Genomic DNA, 27,408 nt, shown 5'->3' with positions numbered 1-27,408 from the left:
ATTGACCCGTGGAAGGCTTTTTTTTCCCCCTCTCTGTTTCTCTCCATGCAGAGAATAGGAATAATTTTTCATAGCACATAACTTTTACCAACATCTTCAGAACCATCTATGATTATAGAACATGCCCTGGCCAAAATAAAACCGTGTGTAACTGAACGCTTTGTGTTGTATGCTGCCTGATGGGTGCCCAGTTTGTGCAGACTTCTTCCACCCTAAAAATAAAGAATCCTAACTAGGATCTGCATTAGATGAAAATCTTCTCATTGCACATGTGACTGTTTTTCACAGAAGTGTAGCAGCATTTGTCTGCAAGATTATGTTTTATTGGCATCTGAAATTTGAATCCTTTAATAAAAGTGATTAAGAGTTCTTGATGCCCTGTTCCTTTGGCATTGAGAGAGACCTCATTGGTCTACAGTGCACTTAAACAGTAATTATCCGAACACATTTCAAAATGAGTGCTCATTGAGCAACCTGAGTTGTGCAAACATGGTTTTGGTTCTGTGTGGTGATGGGAATTTTTGCAGCAGCCTTAACCCAACCTCTCGTCTCATTTGCTCTCTTAATTATGGATGCCCTAGCTTCATTTCCTGGCATGCCTGTCCTTTCTCTGGCCGTCCTTCTTGTGCCTGCCTGCCTTTTCTGCACTCCATTTAGCTGGTAGTCCCTTGTGACCTATCTTTGTTGGGTGCCCCTCCCATTCCTCTGGCTTAAGCTTTGCATGGCCTCGCTAAATACTAAGTTTCTCTGCATTTCTGTTTTTTATACTTTTTTTTTCACCAAGGGGACAAAAGTAATCCACAACTTCAGAGTTTTACAAATGTACTTTTTTAATGTCTGGAGATTCCTCTTTCCACCTTTCATCATTCATCTCTGTTTTTATTCTCTTGTCTCAGTTGTGTAGAATTTCATTTTGAAAGAGGTTGCAAATGTTTGCATCATCACCAGGATGTGCAGTCCGCTTCTGGGAGAGCTGAAAATGTGCACATGTCTTGGGGGAACTATGTGGGGGCCACATGTTATAATTCATATGTGGTTCTGAGGAATGTGTTTACACAAAAATGGCAAAGCTGACCCAGCAAAGTACTTTGGCCCCACTGCTGGCTCGTCACCTTCAAAGCATGTCTTCCCACCATTTCCTGCAATATTGGTGTTATTGCATTGACTACCTGAACAATAGGGCCCTTTTGTTCAAGCTATTGAAAATTACAAAGAAAAAAGAAAAGCAACATTGAGGAGCTAGTAAACTTTCTGCAGCATTAACATATGTCCAGGTTGGAAGTGATATATGAAACACAAGTTTCATTTATTTCTAGAATAAATACAGTGCTACACGATTTGATGGAAAACACCCAACTCGCACTGGAGATGCGAATGTGACTTTGTATGCATGTAAAACATTAAAATGTTTCACAAGACTGAATATTCAGCAGGAAAACTACATGTTACGGCAACTTTTAATTGGACTGTTTAGAAAAATTGCCCTGACACATAATGCAATTTTGCCTTTATGGCTGTGTTTTATACAGAGGTGGACACAACTCATGCAACTAAGGGCAAATATTAATTGGGTTTCTTACAGAATATCACAAACTTTAAATTTCATAGCATGTATATTACATAGCAAAAGCTTGTGGTTCTGTGATGTCATTCCTTGCAAAATTATAATATAATTGTGCATCAACATGTCCGCTGTTAAAAATGTGGTTCGAGTCGGCTATTTGTGCATTCTGAAAGAGCACTACTTCGTTGCTCATTCTTGATTTCATCAACATGTATGCTAGCCACTGTTTATTTAGCTAGCTGTGCTGACAAACTTTTATCAGTTGCGAGACTCTTGGATATGGCACACTGCACAGGAATTACTAAATATAATTGGTTTATGTCATGCCTCTTCCAACGTGCGTGATGTGCCCTTTTTTTTTTGGGGGGGGGGGGGGGGTAGCAGACAGGATTGCAATTCTTGACAGTGATTGATCCACAATCATGCTAGCTAAATTCTTCCAAATGAAATGGCCGTGAAGAATAATAGGTCCCAGATGAGCTTACACATTTTGTGGACTTATTAAATGTTTGTGTCCATCTCCCTGCGTAACCCACTTGAAAAAGTCGGTAATAAAAAAAAAAAGGATGACGGGCTTTATACTTGCATGTGCAGTTTAAACTCCCACTGAGGGAGTAAACATTGATTTTATGTTGATTCAATATTCTCACTTATATTTCATGAAGGCCATTGGGTAACGTAAGAGTATTTCAATGGCCCTTGACATCACTACAGTGTTTAGATTTAAATGTTTAAAGGCTTCTAACCATACAGAGTCCACAAGGTTGAACTTCCTTACAAGAAGCTTTCAAACCTGTCAAACTTACAATGGTGCTGTGACGTTCTCAGCCCAACTAAGTACAAAATCACATACGAACATGAAAAATTTGGCTGCCCCCTATGGAGGTCAATGCACACAGCATATTGTTTTAGAAAGTCTTGTCAACCTGAAGAAAATTACGCACCTCGTTGTAAGACAACTGTGCTGTACGAATCCCTTCAATCTTTTAAAAAATTATAAAAATTTTTTATTGGTCACTTTGGAGGCAGCAAATAAAAAGTGCTAGATCTATAGTGGTAAAGGGGGGGGTCAGTGTTATGCACTTCAAAGCACCTATTAATTTGGCAGCCTTGTCAGTACGTGCTTTGTCCTACAGAGCAAAACCATTTTCCTGAAGCTTCCCTTGCTTTTCCTCTTTATAAACAATAAGGTGCACACACAAAAAAAAGGTGCATTCGAGAGCATATTGTTGGTCATCAGAATGCTAAACTTTGTACCAAACATTGTGACCTTGTCCTTTGTAGCATAGGTGGGACATAACTTTATTTCTTGGGTTGTGGAGAACCTGTGGAGAACCACTCTGTTACCCGAGAAATTGTAATATGCTCTTCTGAAAGCAGAATAATCAGCTCTCGGGGACAGTGATCAACTAATGCACAAAGTTGGGGTTAGGCCAGTAAAAGTTCTGCAAATCCAGACTTTATTTCTCCACCGTGCACCAAGTCTTGTCAATGTTCAAACATTTGGGCACCTATTTGGCTAAAAGCTGCTGTATCAAGAATTTTAAATGTAATGCATTTTCTGGACATGCCCAGTGCCCGCCAAGTGAGCTGGATGTAATCTGGCATGGCACGCTGCCGAGATAACAGCATGGATAAAATCAAGACTTGTAGGCTGTTATTGTTGAGGGCATCCCAGACTTCCCGTGTTTGGTTTAGAATTTCTTGCGCTGATATGGGGGTGGAGTTGGACATTATTATGATTGGCGCTTGTGTCTGATGCTTATATTGTCAGTGGTTTGTTCTAATTTTTATCTCTAGGCAGAAATTCGTGACAGCCCAGAGAAATGGGGTGGGTCTAGAATATTTCACTGCCCTTGTATGTCATCATGCTAACGTTTGGGAAAACACAAGCATCAAAATAACCAATGGCAAATGCCATCAGGGTTGTAGCACGTTTAGATTAGCTTATGTAGAGAAGTTTAGAGTGACCTTATGTTGTTTTTATTTCATGGCTGTCAAGTTTAGCACCAAACGACTAGATTGTTATTTAGAGACTGTTACTCTGTCCATGCAAACATGTCTTCCTCGGGTAGAGTTTAGTATTTATAGTGCCTCTTCTCATGGGAACTGGTATAATCACTCCATTCAAATTTGCATGGTTGCCACTGCTTGGCAAGCTTACTTTAACATAACTACCCCAGTTTTACACCTTCACAAACTTGCTGGTGTTTACTGCTTGCATTTTGCTATTGGAGTGTGCAGTTCTCATGCTATGGTCCTATTTATTTGTGGATGAAAATAGTTAACCTTTTTTCCCACTCACATTAACATAGCTGTGGTGATTTGTGTTGCAGTCAACTTAAAGCAATATTGTGTTGTTCATTACACTCACAAGTTGGCTAATTGGTATGAATGTGGGATATATTTTTTTTAAACTAGTCTGTGGATTAGCTTTCTGTTGTAATTGCTGCTAATGCAGAGACTAAAATTATAGCCAATCTCAATCTTGTTAGGTTTTGCTCTGCTAAAGCCCCCCCCCCAGCAATTTTTAAACATTGCTCTCTAAAATGGCTTAGGTTATGAAAAACTACTGTTTCAAAACTAAAACACTTAAACTGCTGTGGAATTAGTTAATATAATTAAAGATTACACTACTATCAGGAAAAATTATAGAAAATTGTTTTCTTTATGCCATGAGAATAGCCATTACGTCAGGTGTTTGACTTTGGCAGTGCTTGCTAGGTTGAGGTGCTTGTCCACTTTATACTTAGCTTGAAGAGCTGTCACTGGAATTGTCACTTTAATGAGGTTTGTGAAGCCAAGTTTAGTGCAGATTTTATTGGAAGATATCACAAAAAATATTTTCAACTTCTCTGCACTAGTGTGTGGGAAAAGAGTGATACTAACTGGGGTCAATGATGCTCCACTGCACAAAAAACACACATTAGTTAAATGAAAGAAACAAAAAAAAAACAGGTGAGGACATAACTTGTGGAAACCTTTGCAAGACAGATACACTGTTCAGAAAGCAATTGCTAAGTTTTTTTTATGTACCCTGGAACTTGCTATTGTTCACGTACTTATGGTAATCTTACTTCCGAAGTGTGTCAAGTTACTTGTGCAGAGGCTCTTGTGCCAGAAGTAAGTTGCATGTAAAAATAGGTCTTTCTAAAGAAACGTGTGGTAGTGATATACTGCAGTGCATGTTACAGATTTTTTGTGGCAGTGCTGGCAGTAGCCCTGTGGGAAAATTCAGCACAGAAAAAAATGTGCAAAAAAGCATGGTAGTGTCAGAAGTTGAGAAGTTGACTTGTTCAATCTCTAGCTAAGAAATTATGTGTTACTAGGGTTTGCAGTCCTTGGGCAAGCAGCATGGCACATCACTAACTCTGCCAGCTTTTATGTAGCTTACCATGTTACCAGGCCAGGCTTCCTACACTGTAAGACTTTACTGTGTCACGCCCAGCCTGTGCAGTACAGGGAAAGCTACGGCTGGTGTCAGCCAATAAAGAGCAAGAGCCAACTGCATTCTGTGGAGAAGGGGGAAAGGCTCACCCATTGTGTACTGCTAAGCCTTTCATGGCCCTTCCATTCAGCTGAAAATGTTCAGAAGAGGATTAGCAGTGGACAACAGACAATCGCTTCTTCTGCTTCTCTTTTTTGGTTGGCTGACATGAAATGTAGGTTTTGCTGCACTGCATGGAGTCAGTGAGATGGATAATAGTGTGTGCATCACTTCCTCAAGTTCTGGTCTTTGGAATTCCATAAAATTTGATGCTTTTGCCTACTTCAACTGAAGTGCGTGTGTACAGTGCAAGAAACACAAGATGGTAGGCAGTAGCCAACAACATAGTGCGGTGTGTCCTGCAATCGTTTACGGGCCCCTCAACTCTGTCTGAAATTTTATTATACACAGTGAAGTGAAGCTAATGAAGTGAAGTGCCATGCAGTGAGCACTGTTCCAAAAGAATTTTATAAAGGGCTGAGAAAGGGCTGAATTTTATAAAGGGCTGAGGGCTAAAAGGGCTACAAAGGTAGAAACAGACCAAATGTTTTGAGTTTTGAGGAGGCAAGCTCACCTTATTGTGACAGGAGTTCTCTCCCACCACATCGACCAGCCATCCGCAGGTCACGTTCCTCTCCCCTACCTTAGCAAAAAAAGCGTAAGTTCCTTTACCATAGTGGCACGGCCTGTCACCAAGAGAGAAATTTACCTGCAGTGTGGCGTCATCATCCAGTACAGTATTGTGCAATGCAGGGAGCTCTACCATGGCAGAAGGGCATTCTGTCTGGTCAGCATAGTTTGAGGTGTTGATAAAGAGCTTATCGCAGCAGTGGCAAGCCACTGCACAGTAGGTGCATGCAGAAACCAGGCGTGCACTTGTTTTGTGCTAGAAGAAGCTGATGCTGCACATAACATATGCATGGCAGTCAAGTATGGAATTTTGGCTATGTGGGGAAATGGGGGCTTGTGGGTTTTGCAAAGGGACCAACTGACCAGTGTGATGCCTTCTGGTCTATAACATATCATGGTGCACCTGCATCGTCGCCTTTCAATACGACAGATAGTGAGGATACTGGCTGTGCCAACGAGCGCAAACAGTGTTTTGCTTTAAATTTGCTGCTTTGATGGCATTTATCAGTGTGATATTTCGCACAGATGATCATGACTATGTGACCTACGCACCACACTTCTTTGTTTACAATGTCCAATCCTAGTGAGGGGCCCTTTAATTTCAGCAGTACTACGAAGCACAAGTGTCCATACCTCCACTTTTGTCAGGAGTATGTACATGCTCGTGAGAAAAGAGGAAGGTTTGGGATCCTCTCTTGCTAGCTGTATGCATATTAGAGGTTACGAATTATGCTGACTGCTCAGCTAATGCCAAAAAATGCCACCAAATCTTGGAGTTAGATGAAGCTTTCATGCTGCTTTTGGTGTTGAAACAGTGGCAGTGCTATTAGCAGTTACTGCATTTATTGATGTGAAATGTATGTTCTTGAAAGCTTTCTGGTATTTGAAAATTGCAAATTTTTAATCTTGAACTTTATAAACACTGCGAAAGATAATCTCCTGAGGTGCTCACAACAGATGACCTCTGTTTACTGCACAAGTAAGGCTGCTATAACAGCTGCAGTTTGAACAATGTGGCATGTTCCCCTACAATGCTAACCTACAATTTTTTGGGAAAGCTACCTGCTAGTGTTTATAGAGAACAGTTGTTTCATGTAGATACTTGAACAAACATGCCTTAAGAACACACTTACATTGGTATTCTTTGATACATATAACTCCACCTGTGACGGATGCACAATTAATTTGCATTTCAACATACAAGATGTCTGGGAGAAAGATATAAATCATAACAAAAATCAGAACATGTAGCTGTAGGCAAAAAAACTTCTATTAACACTGTTGGTGGAACCGGCCAATCTGAAATTTATTATTAAAACTGGGAACACAATTTATGACCAAAATGATAGAAATCTGAAGGTTTGGAACTTTTAAAAGGTCAACTTGACAACAGTTTTTTGTAGGGAAAGAACAGAATAAGCTCTACTTAAGCAGTTGCTTGCACCATGGTGTGGTTGTTACAATTTAGGAAAAAATGTAATGATGTAGGTGTCTAAAATGGGTTGAACTTGTCTTGCTATTGCACAAATGAAGTTGTTAAGTTGTTAACTTCTAGTATGGTAATAGGCAAATACATAATTAGCTTCACGTATGGTGCGCAATACCCTCGTTACAACAGTCGCCAGGGTGGCGTAAAAGCTTCTTTATTAGCAAGATTTTGATGAATCCAGAAGAGCCTTTAAGCAGCTTTAGTTGTGTTTGAAAGGCCTTCAGTCAGCATGTGAGTACATAAAGCAGAATCTGAAGAAAATGGCCACATGTTACTGTCAACATCACATTTTTCCGAAGGTGCAGAAGAGATCTGAGAATTTTCAATACGCAGGAATGTTTTTACCTCAGTTGCGAGTTATGTAGGCAACAGGAAGACTGCTCCTTATTCTGTAAGCTGCCCAGGAAGTGGGGCACCCCAGAGTTGTGTGTGAAAGTGAAGAGTATCATGGAAGTGTCCTTTGCGTTAACCTACAGCTGGATCCAGCCCTCAAGGCTGGTTATTGTGCTGTTGTGGTATGGATTATAGGGCTTGAAGGCAGAGCATAACCAGAGAAGGTGCCATATCAAGGGAACAGCATTGTTTTTAGCAGGTCAGGCAGGCCAGACTGGGAGCATTGTTCTTGATCAATTACTTTCAGGGAAACTCGCTTTTGTGTGACATGGAATTTAGCGCCACCTCACTGGAGCAATGGGCATTCTGCCCTTTGGCCTGGCCATTCAATGTTCACTGGAATATGCCTAAAAGTGACCAATCAAGAACACAGCTACAGGAGGTGATGATGACTTGGGCACTGATGATGGGGGTAGTTTGAAAAATTGCTGGTTTTGTTGCCGGGGGTGCATAGGTTTGCACTAGGTGAGGATGTCGGGTAAAAGTGATGCAATATGGGGCAGTATGGGCTTTGTATATAAGGACTTGACAGGCCTTCAGGATTAGGTTGTTGGTGTGATTTCTAATTGTTGGGGCATTTCATGAGCATATTCGTGGTCCCAAGGGGCATGATGGCCAGTGAGGAGCTTTTTGTGCTGATGCAGATATGACGGATAATATTACTGAAGTATATATTCTTGACAGCTAAAACAAGTGATGAATTATCACTGCTATAAAATTGGAGCAAGCATGATGAGAAACTTTAGGTTAATGCAGGTATGAGTAAGCTGTGATGTGTCTCTTGTCTGTTTAGGTGTTGGTAAGCTTCAACATTTTTATGGTACTCAAAATTGTCTGTGCCCAGCACCTCTGGACAAGTCACCCTACTACACTCACCTTGGCTCTGGGCCAACTGTGGCCGCAATTAGGGAAATGCTTGAGCACAGGTGAGTCAATCCTTCTTAAGCTTATCATATTGCTGGTGTATGCATATTCACAAAAATCCATTTACTTAGGAGTATTTTACATGCACGATTAAAATTTTTTGCATAGGCTGTTTTGTTTGGATTGGTGTGTTGTCTACTCATGTTGTCCACTTATCCACGTGTGGCCTGGTACATTATGTGTGAACTTCGAAATGAGTTTGGGTGTCAGGATTTCTTTGCCTTCCCTCCGAGACCTGCCAGTGGCTAAGAGGTACAAGACACAAAGATAGAAAAACACTGTGTACCTCTATGAGGAGTTTTGTACCTGATGTCATTTGACTGAGAAAAAGCATGCAGCTTCTTAGAAAACTGTTCGCTTTTACTTGCAGTGAAGCCAGCAAACAAGAACAAGCACTTTTGTCTAATTTTGTATCTGATCATTAATGTCACATGATTGTTGTAATACAGGTAAACCTCAGTTTAATGAAGTCAGTGGGACCCATGATTTATTTTGTTGAATTGAGAACTTCATTAAATCAAAGGCTTTCTTAGAGGTCAAAAGCACTTGTCAGTAACAAAATATTTATAAGAGAGCAAGAAAGATGTAATATATGCCTCTACGGGCTTTTCCAGCAGTGGGCTATGAATTTATTGTACGCAGTGAGCCTGATGAGTGCAATTTCTGTTCCTTCATGGGAACTGGCAAACTTTCTTAAGGTCAATGGCAACCATGACCTGAACTGCTGCCAGCATGGGAAGTTTGAAGGTGTTGTTACTGTCCACATCTTCTGGCTCCTCATCTATGCTGACAACCATCACAATTTCATCATTCAGCAGCTTGGTAGTGTCAACATTGTCGTGACCACTTACATAATCGCATGGCAGTGCCATATCCAGCCGGTGAAGGTGCTTTCAGGAGCATGGTGTGGTCTCATGTTTGTGTGATGGGCTCGTGTTGCCCAGTGTAGGTTTGCCATTGGAATCTTGAAACCAGGCATGCTTGAAACAGTTGACAGTCATCGATCGCTTTGTGGCCTTCCACGCTGCAGTTGCCATCTCCTTTACCACACTGAGTTTGCAATGCTGAGAGCCTGCAACTGGCATGATAATGCTTTTACTCTAGCACTACATAAATAAATTTTGAGGAATTTTGAACACGACAGGTTTCCAGTGACCTGTTTCTTTACTTATATTTAACCCTAGAACTTCATTAAATCAGGCCAGACGTTGAGCTCACTTTGTTGCTTTGAGGTTTTTGACACATAAGGCTCTACGAGTATGTGTCAGGGAATAGAAATTACCTTGTTTAATAAAGTTTTGTCAAACCGGGTTTTGTTATATTGAGGTTTGACTGTATTTCTTAATTGAGAAAAAGTGCGCACCTTTTAATGCCCTTGCAACCTTTTTTGGTTATTAAAAGTAAGTGCCAGTAATGCACATGGGCCTAGCAGCCATGTCATCATCATGCCAAAAGCAAATAAAGTTCATGATCTTGGCTCAAAAACCTCATTTAACGATTGAGGATAGGTTGTGCTGCAGTATGTAATATCTTAAGTGGGCTTGTTTTGTCATCTTGACTAAAGCTGCAACCTGTCTCACTCTGGTGGGTTATTTGTCTAGGCTGAATGAGACGGGCAGTGCACTACGAATTGAGAAGGTGCTGTACACCGGCAAGGAGGGCAAGACAAGCCAGGGGTGCCCCGTGGCCAAGTGGGTGATACGGCGCAGCGGTCCCAGTGAGAAGGTGCTGGTTGTACTGCGACATCGGCAAGGTCATCGCTGCCTGTCAGCCTATATTGTCATGGCCATCGTAGCATGGGAGGGTGTCCATGCAGACATGGCCGACGACCTATATCGTACAGTTGTCCACAAAACAGTCAACTTTGGCTTCCCCACTCAGCGCCGCTGTGGCACCAACGAGCAGTAAGTTTTACTTTCAAACTTGCAAGGCTTGGCTGGTTGCTTTGAAAATGTGCTCAACAACACACTTTAAGATGCACAAGAAGGACCTGTAAACAAAGGCTTGAATACAAATTTTGGCAGTAAAGAAAAAAAATGTGCTGAATAGACATGTAGAAAAATTATAATGATCTTATATATTGATTTGTGTAATCTCTGTGGTAATTATGACAAATAATAATCTCTTTAATGAAGAGACCAGCAAAGATAGAAAAGTGGCTTCACACTTGTTACTCTTCTAGTCAAGAAAATACTTCAAATAGGCGACTGTGAAGCATGGAAAGATCTCAGTGTCCTTTAATAACCCAGTCAAAAAAAAAAAAAGACTCCAATTAGCTTTTCCAATAGGAATCAACTGGGACCAATAGGAACCAATTGGAAAATCTTTACTTCCAACCGGTTACTATTGGGTCAGAGGAGAAACCAATTGGCGTTGCCAATTGAAATGAACTGGCCCAATTGAAACCGATTGGAAAATCGCTAGTTTCTACTGGTTACGATTGAGTCAAAGTGAAACCAATTGAGTCCGATTGGACTTGCCAATTGGAATAAATTGGGCCCATTAGGAAATCCTCACCTCCAATTGGTTACGATTGAGTCAGGGATGGAACCAATTGAGTCCAATTGGACTTGCCAGTTTGAACCAGCTAGACCCACCTTACATTCCCAACTGAGTTTAATTAGACTACCAATAGGAATAAACTAGCTAGAACGTAACCATCTGGGAAATCATAGTTTCAGTTTATGAACCCATTCAAGGAGACTGGAATGAGTTTAGCTATATATGCATGCAGTACTAAGGCTATAGGAAACCTGTTTCTGACAGCTGGAATCCTATTTAGGTTTGCTTTGTGGGGTATATATGTGTACGGGTATTGCCCATTGGTGCAATTGGCCATTCCAACCAATTATTGGCACTCATTTGGAACAATTGGTCACTCCAACAAAAACCAAATGGTCACGTTCCAGTTGGTTCAATTGGTCCAGTTATGTACTAATTTACGATTGGAAATTTTCCAATTGGAGTCAACTGCTTTTTTTGACAGGGACAACATCACGTGCTAGATCTGATGGTGATAAACTGGCTGTGCAACTCATGTTAGAAACCCCCAAGATGAAGTTATACCACTTGCTCTCTAAGCTATAGAGATTTTTTGAAAATTGCCAGTTGCAGATAACACAATTTGGCCCCTTTAGAGGCAAAAATTATTTGTTTGACAAATCGCAATAGTTAATCGTCAATTAACTTCCACGACTTACATTTTATTTATTCAACCTTTGCGGCACTGCAGCTTCAATTCTAAAGGCAAAGGTAACACCCGAGAATTGCAAGCCTTAACAAATGGAATTACTTTTAGATTGTGTTGCATTGCATACATAAGACAACTCTTATGTGGTGAAATTTGCTCAACTGCGCATTTTGTGTTGAAGAAAAAAAGCACTGAAAGATGGACATCTGGGTGTTTGCTTGCAGTGTGAATATGCAATCGTGTAGTAGGGTCTCTTCTTTTGTTGCTTTTGATTGGAATGACTTATATGAGGCAAACTTCTGAAATGGTTGTGTGTTAAGTGCATTACATGTCAAAGTGTTTAGTTCCTGTACCAGAAATAGATTTTGGAGTTCAGGGGTGGGTCCATGTCTGTGGAAAATTAATTTCACAGCAAAACTCAAAATGTTCTGTTTCTTCTGGTGCATTACCTCTTTATTGATGTTTAGGATGCAATAAATGTAAATTTTCAGCAGATTTTATTTGTGTCCAAAAGGACCACGGCACAGATTGCAGTTGCATGATTGAAGGAAAGCTGCAATGAAATCGTATCCACTTAGCAGAAACCTTTAGACTAGCGTTAGTTTTAAGATATGCATCCCTAAAATGTGTGAAGCAATACATCCTGTCCCAGTCAATATTTAATTGCGATAGCAATTATATAGGACTTTCTGCCCTCGGCGGCTGTGCCGGTGCCATGTTGTTCCATATAAAGTCCAAGTGCGACAAGATCACAGCCGTGTGCTGTATGCTGTAGGTACGAGTGAAAGCCTGCGAGGGTGAACTGAGAAGGATGGTGGCTTGATCTCGCACGGGCAAGGGAGGAATGCAGGGAGGAAGCACGCTGTCTTTCATCGTGCAAGGCAGCAGTTGGGGGGGGGGGGGTCGTACTGGTCGCAACTGCGTATGGTGCGGCTCAGCGCGGCTGCACGGGCCCTATCTTAAAAGTAATCTGTGGTGGGTACAACGTCTAGACGAGCCAAGGGCTGATGGTTTTGTGTGCGCTGTGTTCTCGCCGCTTAGTTCGCATTAAAGCGACAAGCAGCACGAAGGGCAATTTTCTCTCTTCTGATGCCGCTCTTCCTCACGCCTGCATTTTGACAGCAGGTGTACACGGTAATTGAGTGAGATGTGTTCATGCTTGCCTGTGCGTGTGTGACACCATGCTTGTTAGTTTAGTTAGTAAACGAATGTTTACAAGTCTATACTGCTGATAAATCTACTTACTATCCTTACTTCGTATAGCTGTCTAATAATTTCCTATCGTAATCAATGTTCTGCCTTTCGGGCGAAAGTGCACCATTTTTTTTTTCTTAGAGGTATCTCTTGCATGCTTTTTAAAAAGTTAGGTGGAATGCCAGTGTATGTTGCAGCACATATTGGGGAATGATATCTTGAAGCTAATGCTTGCCACAGAATTTCTTCTAAGCGTATTTGACTTAAACCATGTGCCCTTAAGTGAATAATTCAAAAGCTTAGCAAAAGGACCCTGAACGATTTTGATGGTTGTGTGTGAATGCTTTCATTTGGTAGGAAAGGTCCTTGTGAACACGTCCAGGTAAACAAATCCTTGTGACAATTAATTTTTAAACCATACAATGGCAACACATTTTTAGTGTTACAACATTTTAGTATGACCGTCGTTTTGAGTTCTCTGAACAATTAAAAATTTTCATCATATGCTTGACCAGAAAGGTACAAAGTGATCACTTAAGTCCTTTGATAGAGAAATGTGTCTGAAGTGTATCACATGTCCTGTGTTAGCATGCTCAGATGGTCAACTTAAAAAGTCATAAAATGGCAAAAAAGAATGTTTTTCTTTATCATTAACACGTAATAGAATCGACAGGTGATGATTGCCATCCAGTGTTCATGCTCACTTCTGCTGCCAATTTTTTGAAGCTTTGATCAGATACATTGCACACGTCTAAAGTTTTTCAGAATGAACCAACCGTTAAGTTGGTTGTTTGTAGCCTCATACATTTCAATGTGGTGTGGGCAGAAAGAAAACAGGGCTGGTATAATGTAGGGATTCCTTTCACTCGATTCGGTTCCTTTCTTATCATCAATCATTCATAATTAGCCAATAGCCAATTGAGATGCCAATAATCAATGCAAAATCGCCAACTGTTGTCTTTCTTTTTAACTAAGGCAACAGGGGAAGCCCATGGACTCACAGACGGCTCAATAATAATGCCTTTTGAAAGCATCTTGTCAAGCTCTTGTTGAATAACTTGGCGCTCGGATGGTGACATGCGATAAGGTCGCTGGTGAATCAGAGGCGCATCTCCAGTATGTATGCGATGTTTGACGAGAGAGGTTTGACCTAAGGGACGACCGTCAAAGTCGAAGATGTCGGAGTGTGTGACGAGCAAATGACGGAGGTTGTCTACTTGGGAGGGCAGAAGGTCTGGGGCAATCATCTTTGTGATAGCCATCTGTACTGACGGAGAAGTGGGCGCGTCGGCGGACAAAATTGCTGACGTAGGATCAGGTGACAGTGATAAAATCTGGTTCTCATCTGATGGTGACAGGGTGGCCAAAACTATGCCTTGAGGAAGAAATTGAGGACAGAGTCCGAAGTTCAAGAGGGGCAGGCAAGTCTGGTTGGTCGCAACAGTCACAACAGTATGGGGAAAGGAAATGTTGTGCGACAAAAGGACACTGGTAGACGGAGTAACCACATAGTCACCATCCGGTACACTGGGGCAGGGTACAGCGACAATATTGGTGAGTGCTTGGGGCAGCAAACGAACAAACTCGGCACAAGAGAGCTGGCTCTGGACTATGTCAGGAGCGTCTGGTGAAGCGGGGAAGTCAAGTTCAACGACACCGGCCAAGCAGTCAATTACAGCGGAGTGGTCAGTCGAGAAATCGAGTCCAAGGATTACGTCATGCGGGCAGTGGCGAAGAACATGAAACAACACGGAAGTGTGGCAGCCAGCGACGCTCACGCGTGCAGTGCACATTCCAAGCACGGCCGGAGTTCCGCCGTCAGTGACACGTACAACGCGGGACTCTGCAGGTGTTAGCACTTTGTGTAAGCGTTCACGGAGATCAGAGCTCATGATACAAATATGTGCACCGGTGTCAATAAGGGCAGTAACGGGTAGGCCATCCATTTTTACGGCAAGTTGGTTCTCATGCGTGGGCAAGGTTTTTAAAAGAGGCTTTGCAGCTTGTGGGTCTAATGCAGCGTCGCCTCTGGGAGCTGCATTGCTCAGCTTTCCTGGGAAGAGCGGCCAGAGGGGTGCAGCGATGAATAGCGGCGAAGGTGAATGACTGGAGCTGCGGGTTGGTGCAGGAGCGTCTCGGAGCGGTGAGTTGTTACGTGCGGGAAGCTGCAGGGGCTGATTGGGGGAGGGGGGGGGTCGTCACGGCGAATGTCAAATAATGAGCGAGGGGAGGAAGGCTGGTGATACCGGCAGTGACGGGAAATATGTCCAACGCCGTGGCAATAAAAACATATGGGCTTATCGTCCTGGGTTCTCCACTGGGCCGGATCACGATAGCGGCACAACGTTGCTGTATTTCTGTAAGGCGGAAAAACAGAACTGACCCGAGGGTGAGGAAAGGAGGCAACAGGCTGGAGTCCTACGTTAGCCAGCTCTTCCCTCACGACGGCTTGGATTAAAGAGACCGTCGGTCGGGGATCGTCGGAAGAGCGTGTGAAATAGGAAGGTGGCGACACCGCCTCAATTTCACGACGCACGATGCGGACAAGGCTATCGGTGGTCGGTTGCTGATTGGGTGGCTGAACATTCGTGCAGGACGATGTAGCGGCCGTGTTTGGAAGCCGCATGAATTGTTGGGCGATGCGGCAACTCTTCAGTGCTTCAAAACGCCGGCATTCCTTGATAATGTCTTCAACGGTCAAGCTGTCCTTAAAGACCAGCAAGTTGAAAGCATCATCAGCAATGCCTTTCAGGACGTGACTTACTTTATCCGCCTCGGTCATGGTGGAATCAACTCGGCGGGAAAAGGGCGATAACGTCAAGGATGTACGACACGTACGACTCCGTGGGAGATTGGGCACGACAGGAGAAATCTTTCGAAGCGGCGCTCTGGCGGCCAATTGGTTTGCCAAATAGGTCACGAAGCTTCTGCTTACATAGATCCCAGCTGGTCAGCTTCGTTTTGTGAGTGTCAAACCAGACCTGCGCTGTCCCTCTGAGGTAGAAACTGACATTAGCGAGTGTCACTGTCGGGTCCCACCGATTGTTTGTTGCGACGCGTTCGCAATTCCCAATCCAGTCATCAACGTCGACGTTGTCGGTGCCGCAAAAAGAGCCTGGGTCGCGGGGTTGGATCAAGATCACTGGCTGGGGTGCCGGTGTTGCGGTCGACACAATATCCCCGCCTGTTGACATGGTGGAACTTGCCAGGACACGTCCGCTGCGGAGTTCCGTCTTGAGTAGTACCCAGCACCTCCACCAAAATGCCACGGGAAACGGTATAGGTAAATGAAAATATATTTACAAACTATATACAGCGAGCTGTAGCACTGCCAAGATGATGGAAAGACAATCTTTTCAATCGTCGTCTTCTTCACCCCAATGGTCGACGTCGTCTTTGCCCCATTGCACGCAGTCTCGTAACATTATGAGCGGAGCGTCGCTCGGGCCATTGGAAAAGTGCAAAAAGGAATAGCATTGGATTAGAGTCGTTACATTTTCCCGTCCCAGCTTACTGCATCAGGGGACAGCAAAGTGGAGAGTTCAGTCAATGAACACATGCATGTGCAGCGAATCATCATGACAAAAGGGTGAAAGTGTAAAGGTTTAGAGATCAGTATGCTGGACTGACAAACTTTTATTTGTCAGAACGCAGAACGGGTTTTCACATGGTATTACATTGTGCAAACAAGCTTATGGAATGGGGGAAAGCATTACTAAATGGTGTAGTGATGAGTGACCACAAACACACTTGATGCACAATAAAAAGGAAAATTCGTAAAAGGAAGTTACATACAACATGACTTGGAGGCAGCTTTGGCAGCACGTTGGAGGCATCAGGTGCAGGATATCACTTAGAAAAGCAACCTTTATTCTCCTTCGTTTTTTTAATTATGTATGTATGATGTATGGAGCAGTTTGTTTTATTATCATGAATATCAAGTATTCATGGTGCATATTCATGGTACTTACATATTCACAATATATGTTTGTATTCTCAATATACACTAATTATTCATAATAAATGTTGTTAGCTGTCCTTATGTATCCATGTTGCAGTTGCAACATTTCTTGCTCTATTTGATCTTGATGTTACTTGTTCTACTTGTTACTTTTTTTTTTTCAGACGAACTTGTGCATGCCAAGGAGCAGACTCGGAAACCTGTGGAGCTTCCTTTTCATTTGGCTGCTCATGGAGCATGTATTATAATGGCTGCAAGTATGCAAGGAGCAAATCTGTTCGCAAGTTCAAGCTTTCAGAACAGTCAGAAGTACGTAAAATCTTTCAAGCACGATTGTCACATCTGCTTGCTTTTGCTGAGCCTCTTGTAAGATCCTTCTAGTGCTTGTCATGGTTTTTTAGGTATACGAGGTGCATTCAAAAAGAAACCGAACTTTTGAAATAGCACGCCAACCGGCAGAGGGAGAGCGCTGCGGCTAGTGAGCGCATGTAGCGGCAGGTTTAGACAACAAACTGCCATTTGTGGCGTTTCGCTCTGACCGTTAGTTGGCGAGCTACAGCCGCTGAAGTGAGCATATGAACAAGCTGTTCTTCGGATTGGTGCCAAAGTGACAATGAAGGAATTGGAAGAACAGCGTGTGTGTGAGAAGTTCTGCTACAACTTTCACAGAGACATTTCAGTTGCTTAGCCAAGCATACGGGGAGGACTGTATCAGTCGCACGCAGTGCTATGATTGGTTCTCCTCGTCCAAAAAAAGCACGTATGAGTCGGTAAAAAATGAAGGTGATGTTGGTTGTTTTTTTTGACTGCAAAGGCATTGTCCATCAGGAATTTGTGCCACATGGTCAGACGGTACACAAAGAAGTTTACCAGGGAATCCTAGCACGTTTGAGAGATTCTGTGTGCAGTAAGAGGCCTGAATTGTGGGAAAATCAGGCTTGGATCTTGCATCATGACAATGCCCCAGCTCACGCGTTGCTCGTTGTCTGCAGCTACTTAGTGAAACACCACACTCCTGTTGTGCCCCACCCACCATATTCTCCGGACCTAGCCCCAGCAGACTTTTTTCTGTTCCCCAAGCTGAAAACCACCTTGAAAGGACGTCATTTCCAAACCGTAGAGGAGATCAAGGACAATGCGAGAAGAGACCTGCGCACCATTCCAGAAAGTGCATTCCAGGAGGCTTTCCAAAAGTGGAAGAGAAGATGGGAAGAGTGCATTGCCAGTAGAGGGGACTACTTTGAAGGGGACAGCACTTAAAATGTTGTACTATAAGCAGTAAAGGTGTTATAGCAAAAGTTCGGTTTCTTTTTGAACACACCTCGTATTGTCATCCAAAGTTACTTTATCCTTTAACCCCCAATCCCGAGCTTTTCTCGTCATGGGAGGTTGTACCAAGATCGCCACTGATGAGTCACACTCGTTCAGCTCGATGTTGTGCCGCTCCCATTGCCAAAGACAAATTACAGTTGGCATTGCGGGAAAGCTGGCCTGAAGAGCAGCTTTTCTTTTCTTTTTTTCCTTTTTGTGTTAATTCTAACCAGAAACCAACAAAGTAATAAATTTTCAGAATCGGAATGACATAGCAAAAAATTATGACTACATAAAAAAATTTGGTAAATTTGGTGCGTTTTTCTGGAATTAATTTGGAGGTTAAAGGGTATTGTAAAAAAATTTTACTTTGATGTAAATTTTTGTCTTTCATATCAGTCCTTTCATATGGGAATAACTGGAGCATTCATTTAGCCCTGCAGCTGTTAATGCGAAGGATAAGAGCAACCCAAAAACTATCACAATCATTGCTTAACGTAGGACAGATTGTAGTATAGAATACATCTAGTCTTTGACTTTATATCCTCAGTGTCTAACAAATTTAGTCATGTCCGAAAACATGTAGGAATTATAATGTACACCCTATCGCAAACTAAGTAAAGGTCCATCCGCTGTTGTAGGATATGGACGGATGGCCTTTATGTTTTTGTGATAGACTCGAGTGTACAATGTGTATTCACATTCTGAATGAGGCATATTTTAAAATAAACTCTAGGTTCTTGTAAAATATTCTACTTATTTTGGGCGATCTTTGGAGAAGCTGTGACACTTATTTGGGCTTGTCTTGAGAGGGTTATCTGCTTGTTGACCTAAGTTCACCTGGTCACCTTGCTTTCAAGTGACAAGTGATATTGCCAAGTGTAGCAAGCAGTGATAAGGTGACTGCTATGTTAGGACTCCTTGTGTAACCCTTCTGTTGACGTAACACAGAATGTATTAAAACAAAAGCGTTATGATGATGTTGAAACATTGAACGTTACAGGTCTTGTTACAGTTTTGAAAATGTAAGAAGGTATTCCTTTATATAGCGTTTCTTGGTGCCAAAAACTAAAGTTTATGCTTGATTTCCTGTGAATTTTAAAAAAATATTGTAAAAAAAAAAGATACTAGTATACTGCTTTATGCTAGCAGCACAGTGTTGCATTTTTCTGTTCAGTGGCTCTTGTAATTTACTAGCATACTTATCTCTCTGCTGACCCTTGTCTTTGATGGAGGTGATATAGTGGCTTTTGCTGACAAAACTAATATTTGAGGTTTCCACCCTAGACCACAATAAAATTTCATTTGGTCACGACACTGTGTACGCCAACAAATGTGTGCTAGTCATGTGCTCACATGTGTGCATACTCATGTGATAATATGACAACTTTAAGTGCACAGCTATTCTGTCGTTTCTTGTGCTATTGCTGCACAACAATAAAGAAACATGATATGCAGGTGTCTCTTACAGTGTTGTGGTATATCAACTTGTAAAAATAATATAATAGTTTCAATAAGCACAAGAAGATTTAGCTCATTAAACATCTTGCCTAGGGGAGCTGGAATGTGACGCTATATTTTCAACCTTCACATTCCAACTGCAATTACACTGCACTTAATTAATTGTCCATTATAATTGAGCTCGCCTTACAATTCTCGCACATATCATGCAACACAGTTGCGGATTGTGGCAATTTTAATTTCTTCTTCAACATACCATCTGTCAGAGAAAGGCTTCCCAAAGCAGTCTCTAATTACAAGTGCTGTACATAGAAGATGTATGCACATGTGCCACTTTGACCATCTTGCAATGCAAATTACTGACTTGTCGATTTGGTAATATGAACTTAGTTTTAAATAATAAATTTTGCAGTGTAATATGGGCAGCTACTCATAACAATAACTGTCTTACTTTGTGACACATAGGAACAGGAGCTTGAAGACAAGCTGCAGCAATTGGCTACTGACATGGCTCCCCTGTATGCTAGAGTTGCACCAGAATCGTACAAGAACCAGGTACATTTTCATTTCGTTTTGTTGGTCTATTGTAGCCGCTGCTTTATGAAAAATAATTCCACTACAAAATTTGCCCTTTTCTCATTTTCCTTCTCAGACTGAGTTCGAGTCTGAGGGTATATCATGTAGGTTGGGCCTGAAACCAGGAAGACCATTTTCAGGAGTCACAGCCTGTGTGGACTTTTGTGCCCATGCTCACAAAGATTTACACAACATGAATAATGGCTGCACTGTTGTGAGTATCTCTTAAGAAGTTGATAATTTTAATGTTGTCGAATTGTTTTATGTGGTTGCATGAATTGGATGCTTGTACTTAGAAGAGAATGTTGTGCAAGTTGCTACAGGGCAATCCACTGTTATGGGGAACACCTGATTAGATTTCTAGGCTTGATAGCAGCTCAGTTTTTCCATAAATGTGGAAGGAATGTTGAAATTACATTAGCTTGAACACATATAGGGTGTTCTCACTAAAAATGGATAACCCTGTTCATTCGTAGAACAGAAACTGCTAAAAACGGCAAGCTCAAGTTCATTCTAGTAGCCAGCTTAAGCATCTCCTGTATGCTGGTGCAAAATTGTCAGTGTTGTAAGTCGGTGATTTTTTTCTGTTGTTAACGTAGCCAGGGACTCGAGATACTGCCATGAAATCTAGTTTCTTTCCTTGGCAATTACAGAAAGATTGCTCTATTTTTTTTTTTACATGTGTCTTCTATGCAACCATGTAAGATGATGTCAAACCATTAATTTCGTCACAGAACTTAGTCTATTTCTTCAAGTCAGCACTTGTGCATGACTGTTCCCTGTGTCTTGTCGCCCTTTGCAATGTTTTCTTCCTGTGTTTCTGTTACTAATTTGCTTCATAGTTAGTACATGTCCATATCACTTTGCGTTACTACTAACACACCTTTGCTGAAGACGTCGATTCCCACCGTGCCTCTGTAAATGTTTTTCCTCTTTGTAATCACAAGCACTATTACATTGCAAGGGGAGGGAGGAGGCCTTCTTAGTGGCTGTTTTAATTCATATTAGGTAGGTTTTGTTTTGCACTATGAGCACAATTCATAAATGCATATTTGGTTCAATGTTTTTTCAGGTAGTGACATTGACAAAATACCGCGGGTTTGAGAAGGGTGATGATGAGCAGCTGCACGTGCTTCCATTGTATGTACTTGATGCAACTGATGAATATGGGAAGAAAGATGGATTTTATGAGAAGGTGAGTGCATTTAACTGCAGATATAAAGGCTAGAAATTGTGAAGGGTGTCTGTTGTGAATGTGTGCATGTTTTTACATAAAGGGGTTAAGACACAGTCATCCAGCTATTCTCAGTTTATAATTGTAACTGAGAATAGACGGGTAAATATGGCTATACATGCAAAAATAGTAGGGCTTTCAGCTTACATTTTAACTCGAAATTTCAATTTGAAGTCGCTGCCTGCAAGCCCCTCCCACCGACAGCACCTACCATTTTGCATGAATTGTCTGACATCAGGAAATGTGGGGCGACGGCTTTGTCGTCTGCTTTGAAGCAGTCTCAAACCACATGGACAGTTTGCTCCGCATGCTCTGGCAACCAATGGCGGGGCAAGGGCGTCGCCATTGATTTGTAGCTGCAGTTGTTTCACTTGCGTGGTAAAAGCAACACAAACCAAAGAATGCCTGTAGAAACTATCTCGGGCTGACCGCCAATGACGTATGGTGACCATGACTTATTTCCAGCTACTAGTGCAATAACTTCGGGCACTTGCAGTACACAAAAGCATGGCCTTAGGCATTGGCTTCCGTTACTTTGCAGGAGTTGTTGCTGGGGGTGCATTTCATTTCATCACCAGTTAGTGTTGCCAGACTGCTGCACGGTTCAACTGTTACATAAAAAATTAAATTACAAATTTTCTACTGCACAGATGCACCCAAATTTTTCCTGCTTGCTGTGGGACGCATATTCATTCAATGCTTAATTAAAGCTAAAAATTTTGGTGTCATGGCCCCTTTCATCTCGTTGAGAGAAGTTCAGGTGACCTGCACACTGTCGATATCCATCTCTAGCACTGCTGCACTGATTAAATATGCTCCCAGGTCATTTGGGTGGAAACATTGGTGAACAAGTGGCCTGTTTAGCTCTTCGCCTCAGAATGAGCTATTTTTGTCGTATGAAATCAGCTTGCATTATGCTTTACAGTTACACAATCTAATCAAAGTAAAAACCTGGTCTTTGGCAAAAGAAGATCCAGTAAGGAATCTGTGCTTGCAGATGTTTGCTTTTATTGTTGGGTGTTGTACTTTGAGCACATTTGTAGATGTATTGTGGCTATGTGCTTGTAATATTAAAATTATACCATTTTCTAATGAACCAAAATGTTTGGGAATAGTGACTGTAGTGATTATTTGAGTGTCACATGCTGCATCTATAAAAAATCTACTTTGCTCTTCTTTTAACTCCTTAAGTGTTTTGGATGAGCTCAGCTTGTCAGTGGCATTAATCTCGATTTCAAAGCAATTTGGATGAACTGAGCATGTCCACTTTGTTTTTCTTCTACTACATAGATGGCTGCAGTGCCAGCATTTGAAATCCGTGGTTATATCGCTCTTTTTTGTTTTACTACACTTTTTCAGTGCCACAAAGGGCATGTTGATTCAGTCTTCATGTTCTACTACATAAATAGCAGCCATTTTGTCAGCGCGGAAGGGGCGCATTTATTACAGTCTATGTTTTCTACTACATATATGGCAGCACTTTGCCAGTGCTCAAAGACACTGTTTTTGGAATTGGGCGCTTTTTGCGCCTTTTGGCAGATTTGGAATGATGGCGTCTGCCACTGACAGCTTGCATGCAAGTCACATGTGCAAGAGAAAGCCGCTGCTTTCTTTTGCACAAAGCGATGCACTTTGTTCTTCGAGCAAAGAGAAAGACGTAATCGGAAAGCGGCTCTGGAAGGAAACTAGGATCTGGTGTGAGCCCTGTGGCATGGCTCTCTGCGCTGTTCTGTGCTTCACGAAGTTCCACACAATTCATGACCTGCCTTATGACTTGCTCGCTACACTGCGGTGCCATGCTTGAAGTCTTACATCTCTTTTATTGACACTGCACATCTCTCATAGCTTTGCAGTGCCAACTGTCAGTTCAAAGTATGTAATATTGAAATTGTTAGTTTTTTTCTTTCCTGTAATTACATCAGTAGTTCAGTACACTAATACCTGTCTCAGCATCTTGGCAACTGCACCGCCTCTACATGACCTGAATACTGAATATGATGGCGTCTGCCACTGACAGCTTGCATGCAAGTCACATGTGCAAAAGAAAGCCGCTGCTTTCTTTTGCACAAAGCGATGCACTTTGTATGGTAAGCATAGAAGCATTTTCAGTTCCGATGTCACATTTGCATTTACGTAACTAAGTTACACTCTTTCCTCATCAGCAAAAATCAGGTGAAACTGTACTGACGTACTGTGCTAGCTTACTTATGAACTGCTTTGATGCTTACCTTGTGTGTCTGGATTTTAATGGGGACAATTAAAAGGGACACACGCTAAAGAGGAATGAAAAGTAAAGGTAGATATATAGATTACAGTACGAAAAACCAAAAAGGTGAGTCTTGCTGTAACCTGAGGTATGGTAAGCCAGAAAGGACAGAGGCATAGGAGGGAGGTGTGGGCACCACCTCGATTGCCATTTCTCTTAATTTTGGAAATGTCTGTGCACTGCTGCTTATGTGTTTGCCAATAAATAATGATGACATTGCATTCAAAAGGAAGCAAAAATTTAACCTGGCAAATGTTGATATATGTATATTTTGTTTTTGTATAAAAAATGGCACAGATAGGCAAAAATACAATAAAACCCTTGGCATAACACTGCCACTGTTAGAACTCCAACGTGCTAAGTTGAAAGTTTGGCCTCCATTTGCTCCATTAATCATGAACCTTCTGCTGCGATAGAAGTCAAAATAAAGGAATTCTGTACTAAACTCATTTAGTGTTTCTCTTTCGCGTCCATTGAAATATGCAGAGATTAAAAATGTGAGTAATGTTAAAGGTGGATACTGCAGCCTTGCAGTATTCGAATGATTAGCTCTAATTTGAATTTCCATTTATGTACTGAATTTATCAAGGTGAGTTAACCATATTTTAATATTAATCATAATTCAGTTATTGGGCATCTGTTCAGAGCTGAAACACAAGAACTCTATGCTTTACTCATGCAGCTGTCTTGTTTTCTCTCTTCTTCGCTCAGGTGAAAGCAGGATCATTGGAGGTGCTCAGAAAATATCACACGACAACCAGGATACGTAAGGTGCCTTTGGGACCCTGCAAGAAACGTGGACGAAAAGAAAAGAACCCTGATGAAGCAGCACACGCTATTCAGCAAAACTTAAACTCAGAGGTCAGTTTGTAAGTCCTTTGTGGTTAGTATGCAAAAAGTAACAAAGTAAACATTTCCATGTAACACCATGGAAATGCATGACATTTGTGAGATGCTTGATGTGTGCAACAAGCAAGATAATGGTCACAGTTAATCACTGTAGTGCATAATTGCAATGCTAATGCATTAGCAAATATATGCAGCATAGCTTGGTGGTGCTTGTGTTAAAGCACCTAATTAAGTACACCAGATATAAGTGTGTAGCATATTTATCTGTGGTTCGACTAGGGCTGTGTGAAATATATTAAAAATTTCAAATACAAATAGAATATAGTCTTTGCTATTCGATTCGTAATCGATTTGAGAATTCGCTATTTGAACTTCTCAAATGTTTGTTTCGTTCAAATATAAGGGGCAACAACAGTTGTTGCAATCTAAAGGGAGGACTGATGCAAGCGGAGAGGAGACTCTTCCAAATCATTCTGCACCAGGAAAACTGTGCTTGTTATACTGATGAACCAGTTTGAGCAAATGCACGGCGGAGACTACTTCTGCACAATAGTTTACATTGGTTCAATAAGCATGTCTCGTCCTAAGCACCATACGAATTTGGTGTCTCGATCTAGGCAAATAATTTATTATTTTGTCGGTCTCACCGTATTTGTATTCCCTCTAAAATGATGTGCTCTTGGATACTGCACTTAGTCCCCTCAATAAGCACTACACTTTACTCATGCATCTGATGAAGTGCTGTTCCTGTTTAATAGCTGTTGTCGTCATGGTGCACTAGATACCATCACCTCTCCTTTGTTTCTCCTTTATGAGCTGCTCAGTTGACCTGACATCAAGTTGTTAACAGCATTATATGTATCACTATCACATTACTGCAAATAAGCCTTTTGTTCCCAGACAGACTCAATGGTACCTTTCCGTTTCACTTTGTTTTGAAATTATAAATATTCGATTTGATATTCTGAGCTCATTTTTCTCGGATATTCGTTCGATTCGTTCAGAAAATTTCACTATTCAAACGCCCCTAGTTTAGACTGTTAGATGGAAAATTGTGAATTTTTCGTTGCCAGAAAAGTGTTTTTATTACGGGTGTTTGAATTGCGAAATTCCAGAATTCAATCAAATATGCATGTATTTGAGAAAACCAACCTCGGGATATGAAATATTCTCTTATTTCTAAGAAAGAAAAATATAAAGTAATATAACAATATAATAATAAATGTAAATATAAAAATATATGAATAAAGATATAAAGGTTTGCATGTTGGTTTAAAGAGATGCAACTGGACCCACCACGGTGGCTCAGTGGCTATAGCACTGTGCTGCTGAGCACAAGGACACGGGTTTGATTCCTGGCACCTGCTGCATTCCGATAAGGGGCTAAAAAAGCAAGAATGCTCGTGCTTTGGGTGCACATTAAAGAACCCCAGGTGGTTGAAATGAATCTGGAGCCCTCTGCTATGGCGTCCCTCTTAACCCACTGCGCAGTTTCGGGATGTTAAACCCCACAATTTAATTAATATACTGAGAGATGCAAGCAGGATGAGGTTGGCTAAATAAAAAATTGCTCTGCTTAAATCGAGCAACAGATTCATAGGCAACCTAAAGATGAGGCATTCTTATTTAATGACCTGAATTGATTGTGCAGAAGTTGGCTGCATTATGCGTTCACCAAAAAAATGGTTCCCTTGTGCCACAACCGCTGCTCTCAAGTAGCAGAGTTATTGGGAACAGTCACCACTTGCATTGATTTTTATGCCTGTAGACTAACTGTTGTATTTTATATTCAGACAGAAATTAATATTCAACAATTTCAAATGACAAATTCTCAAATCAAATACAAATTCAATAGTATTCATATTTGAAATTTCAAATATTCACACACCCCTAGTTTCTGTTGATGTACGGTAGAACCCTGTTATGTTTCTTAAAGGGGCGCCAATGCAGACCCTGAGTAAAGTTGTAGAGCCGTGTCACACTTTCTGCATACTCCCTGTCTTTCCCACTCGCAAATGTGAAAAAGCCATAGACTGGCTTTGCCATCTATACAGAAGTTTGTTAAGCTAAAATTTTATGGCTGGGTTTGCTTTTATAGGACAAAGCTTATCTGAGGTGTTGTTCGGGTCTCGTTTTCTGGCGTGGCAGACTGGCGCAAAAAGGCCCGTGCGTTTTTTAGAGCGCAGCTCCCATTCCTGCATCGAGTGTCGGCGTTCCAGGTGTAACCGAGCGAACGAGCGCAGCGGATGAAAGAGCGAGCGCGGAGCGCAGCGGGGGATGAAAAAAGCGGTGACAGTGAAGAGAGTGCGAGGAGGCAAGCGGAGGAGGAGGGTATGGCTAAAGCGGGAGAAGAAAAGCGTAGTGCCGTGCAAGACGCGCACTGCAGCGACGATGGCTACAAGATGGCACCAGAGTAGCGTGCGTCGTCTGGGAGGCCTGTCTGCAGCACGTGGGTGACGCGTGTCACCGACGTGCTGCCTCTCGCGATCTCCCAATTAGCGAGGCAGTCGCTCCAGACATTGCTTCGTTTGCAACGTGCCGCACGAGACAGATTGTCCGCGCCAGCCACTATATCGTGAAATAAAAACACGTATGCAGCTGCGCACAAATTTCGCATTAGGGAATCTTGATCGTCATTGAATTTTTTTCATTAAAACAATTCGCTGCTGTTAGCAATGGCACCGCCTCCGCCTTAGTAATCCTCGCCAATAGCTTCGAAGCCCAGGGAACCGGCATTGCATAATGCCGGTTCCCGAAAGTCAGCTTTGCCTCAATATAGCAATGTTACGCGGTGAGGCTTACGCAAAGTGTTGCGGTGAAGCATACCAAGAGTGGGAAGGGTCAATAGTCATGGGACATGGTATGTATTATTTAATTAT

The 27,408-nt window shown here is 41.9% G+C and overlaps 1 protein-coding gene across 1 annotated transcript in view; it reads left to right on the top strand.

The window, feature by feature from the left end:
* LOC119436731 (DNA N6-methyl adenine demethylase-like) overlaps nt 1-27,408 on the top strand; it is a 124,890-nt gene that overhangs the window by 91,884 nt on the left and 5,598 nt on the right. Inside the window, exons 7-13 of the mRNA XM_049659876.1 lie at nt 8,408-8,489; nt 10,089-10,391; nt 16,997-17,141; nt 20,070-20,159; nt 20,257-20,394; nt 21,253-21,375; nt 24,392-24,541. Coding sequence (XP_049515833.1) covers nt 8,408-8,489; nt 10,089-10,391; nt 16,997-17,141; nt 20,070-20,159; nt 20,257-20,394; nt 21,253-21,375; nt 24,392-24,541 — 1,031 coding nt within the window. The remainder of the gene's footprint in view (nt 1-8,407; nt 8,490-10,088; nt 10,392-16,996; nt 17,142-20,069; nt 20,160-20,256; nt 20,395-21,252; nt 21,376-24,391; nt 24,542-27,408) is intronic.

Source organism: Dermacentor silvarum, chromosome 1 (genome assembly GCF_013339745.2).
Source record: "Dermacentor silvarum isolate Dsil-2018 chromosome 1, BIME_Dsil_1.4, whole genome shotgun sequence".
Taxonomy (NCBI): domain Eukaryota; kingdom Metazoa; phylum Arthropoda; class Arachnida; order Ixodida; family Ixodidae; genus Dermacentor; species Dermacentor silvarum.
The sequence above is the reverse complement of the archived record's forward strand: the minus strand, read 5'-3'. Positions and strand labels throughout refer to the sequence as shown.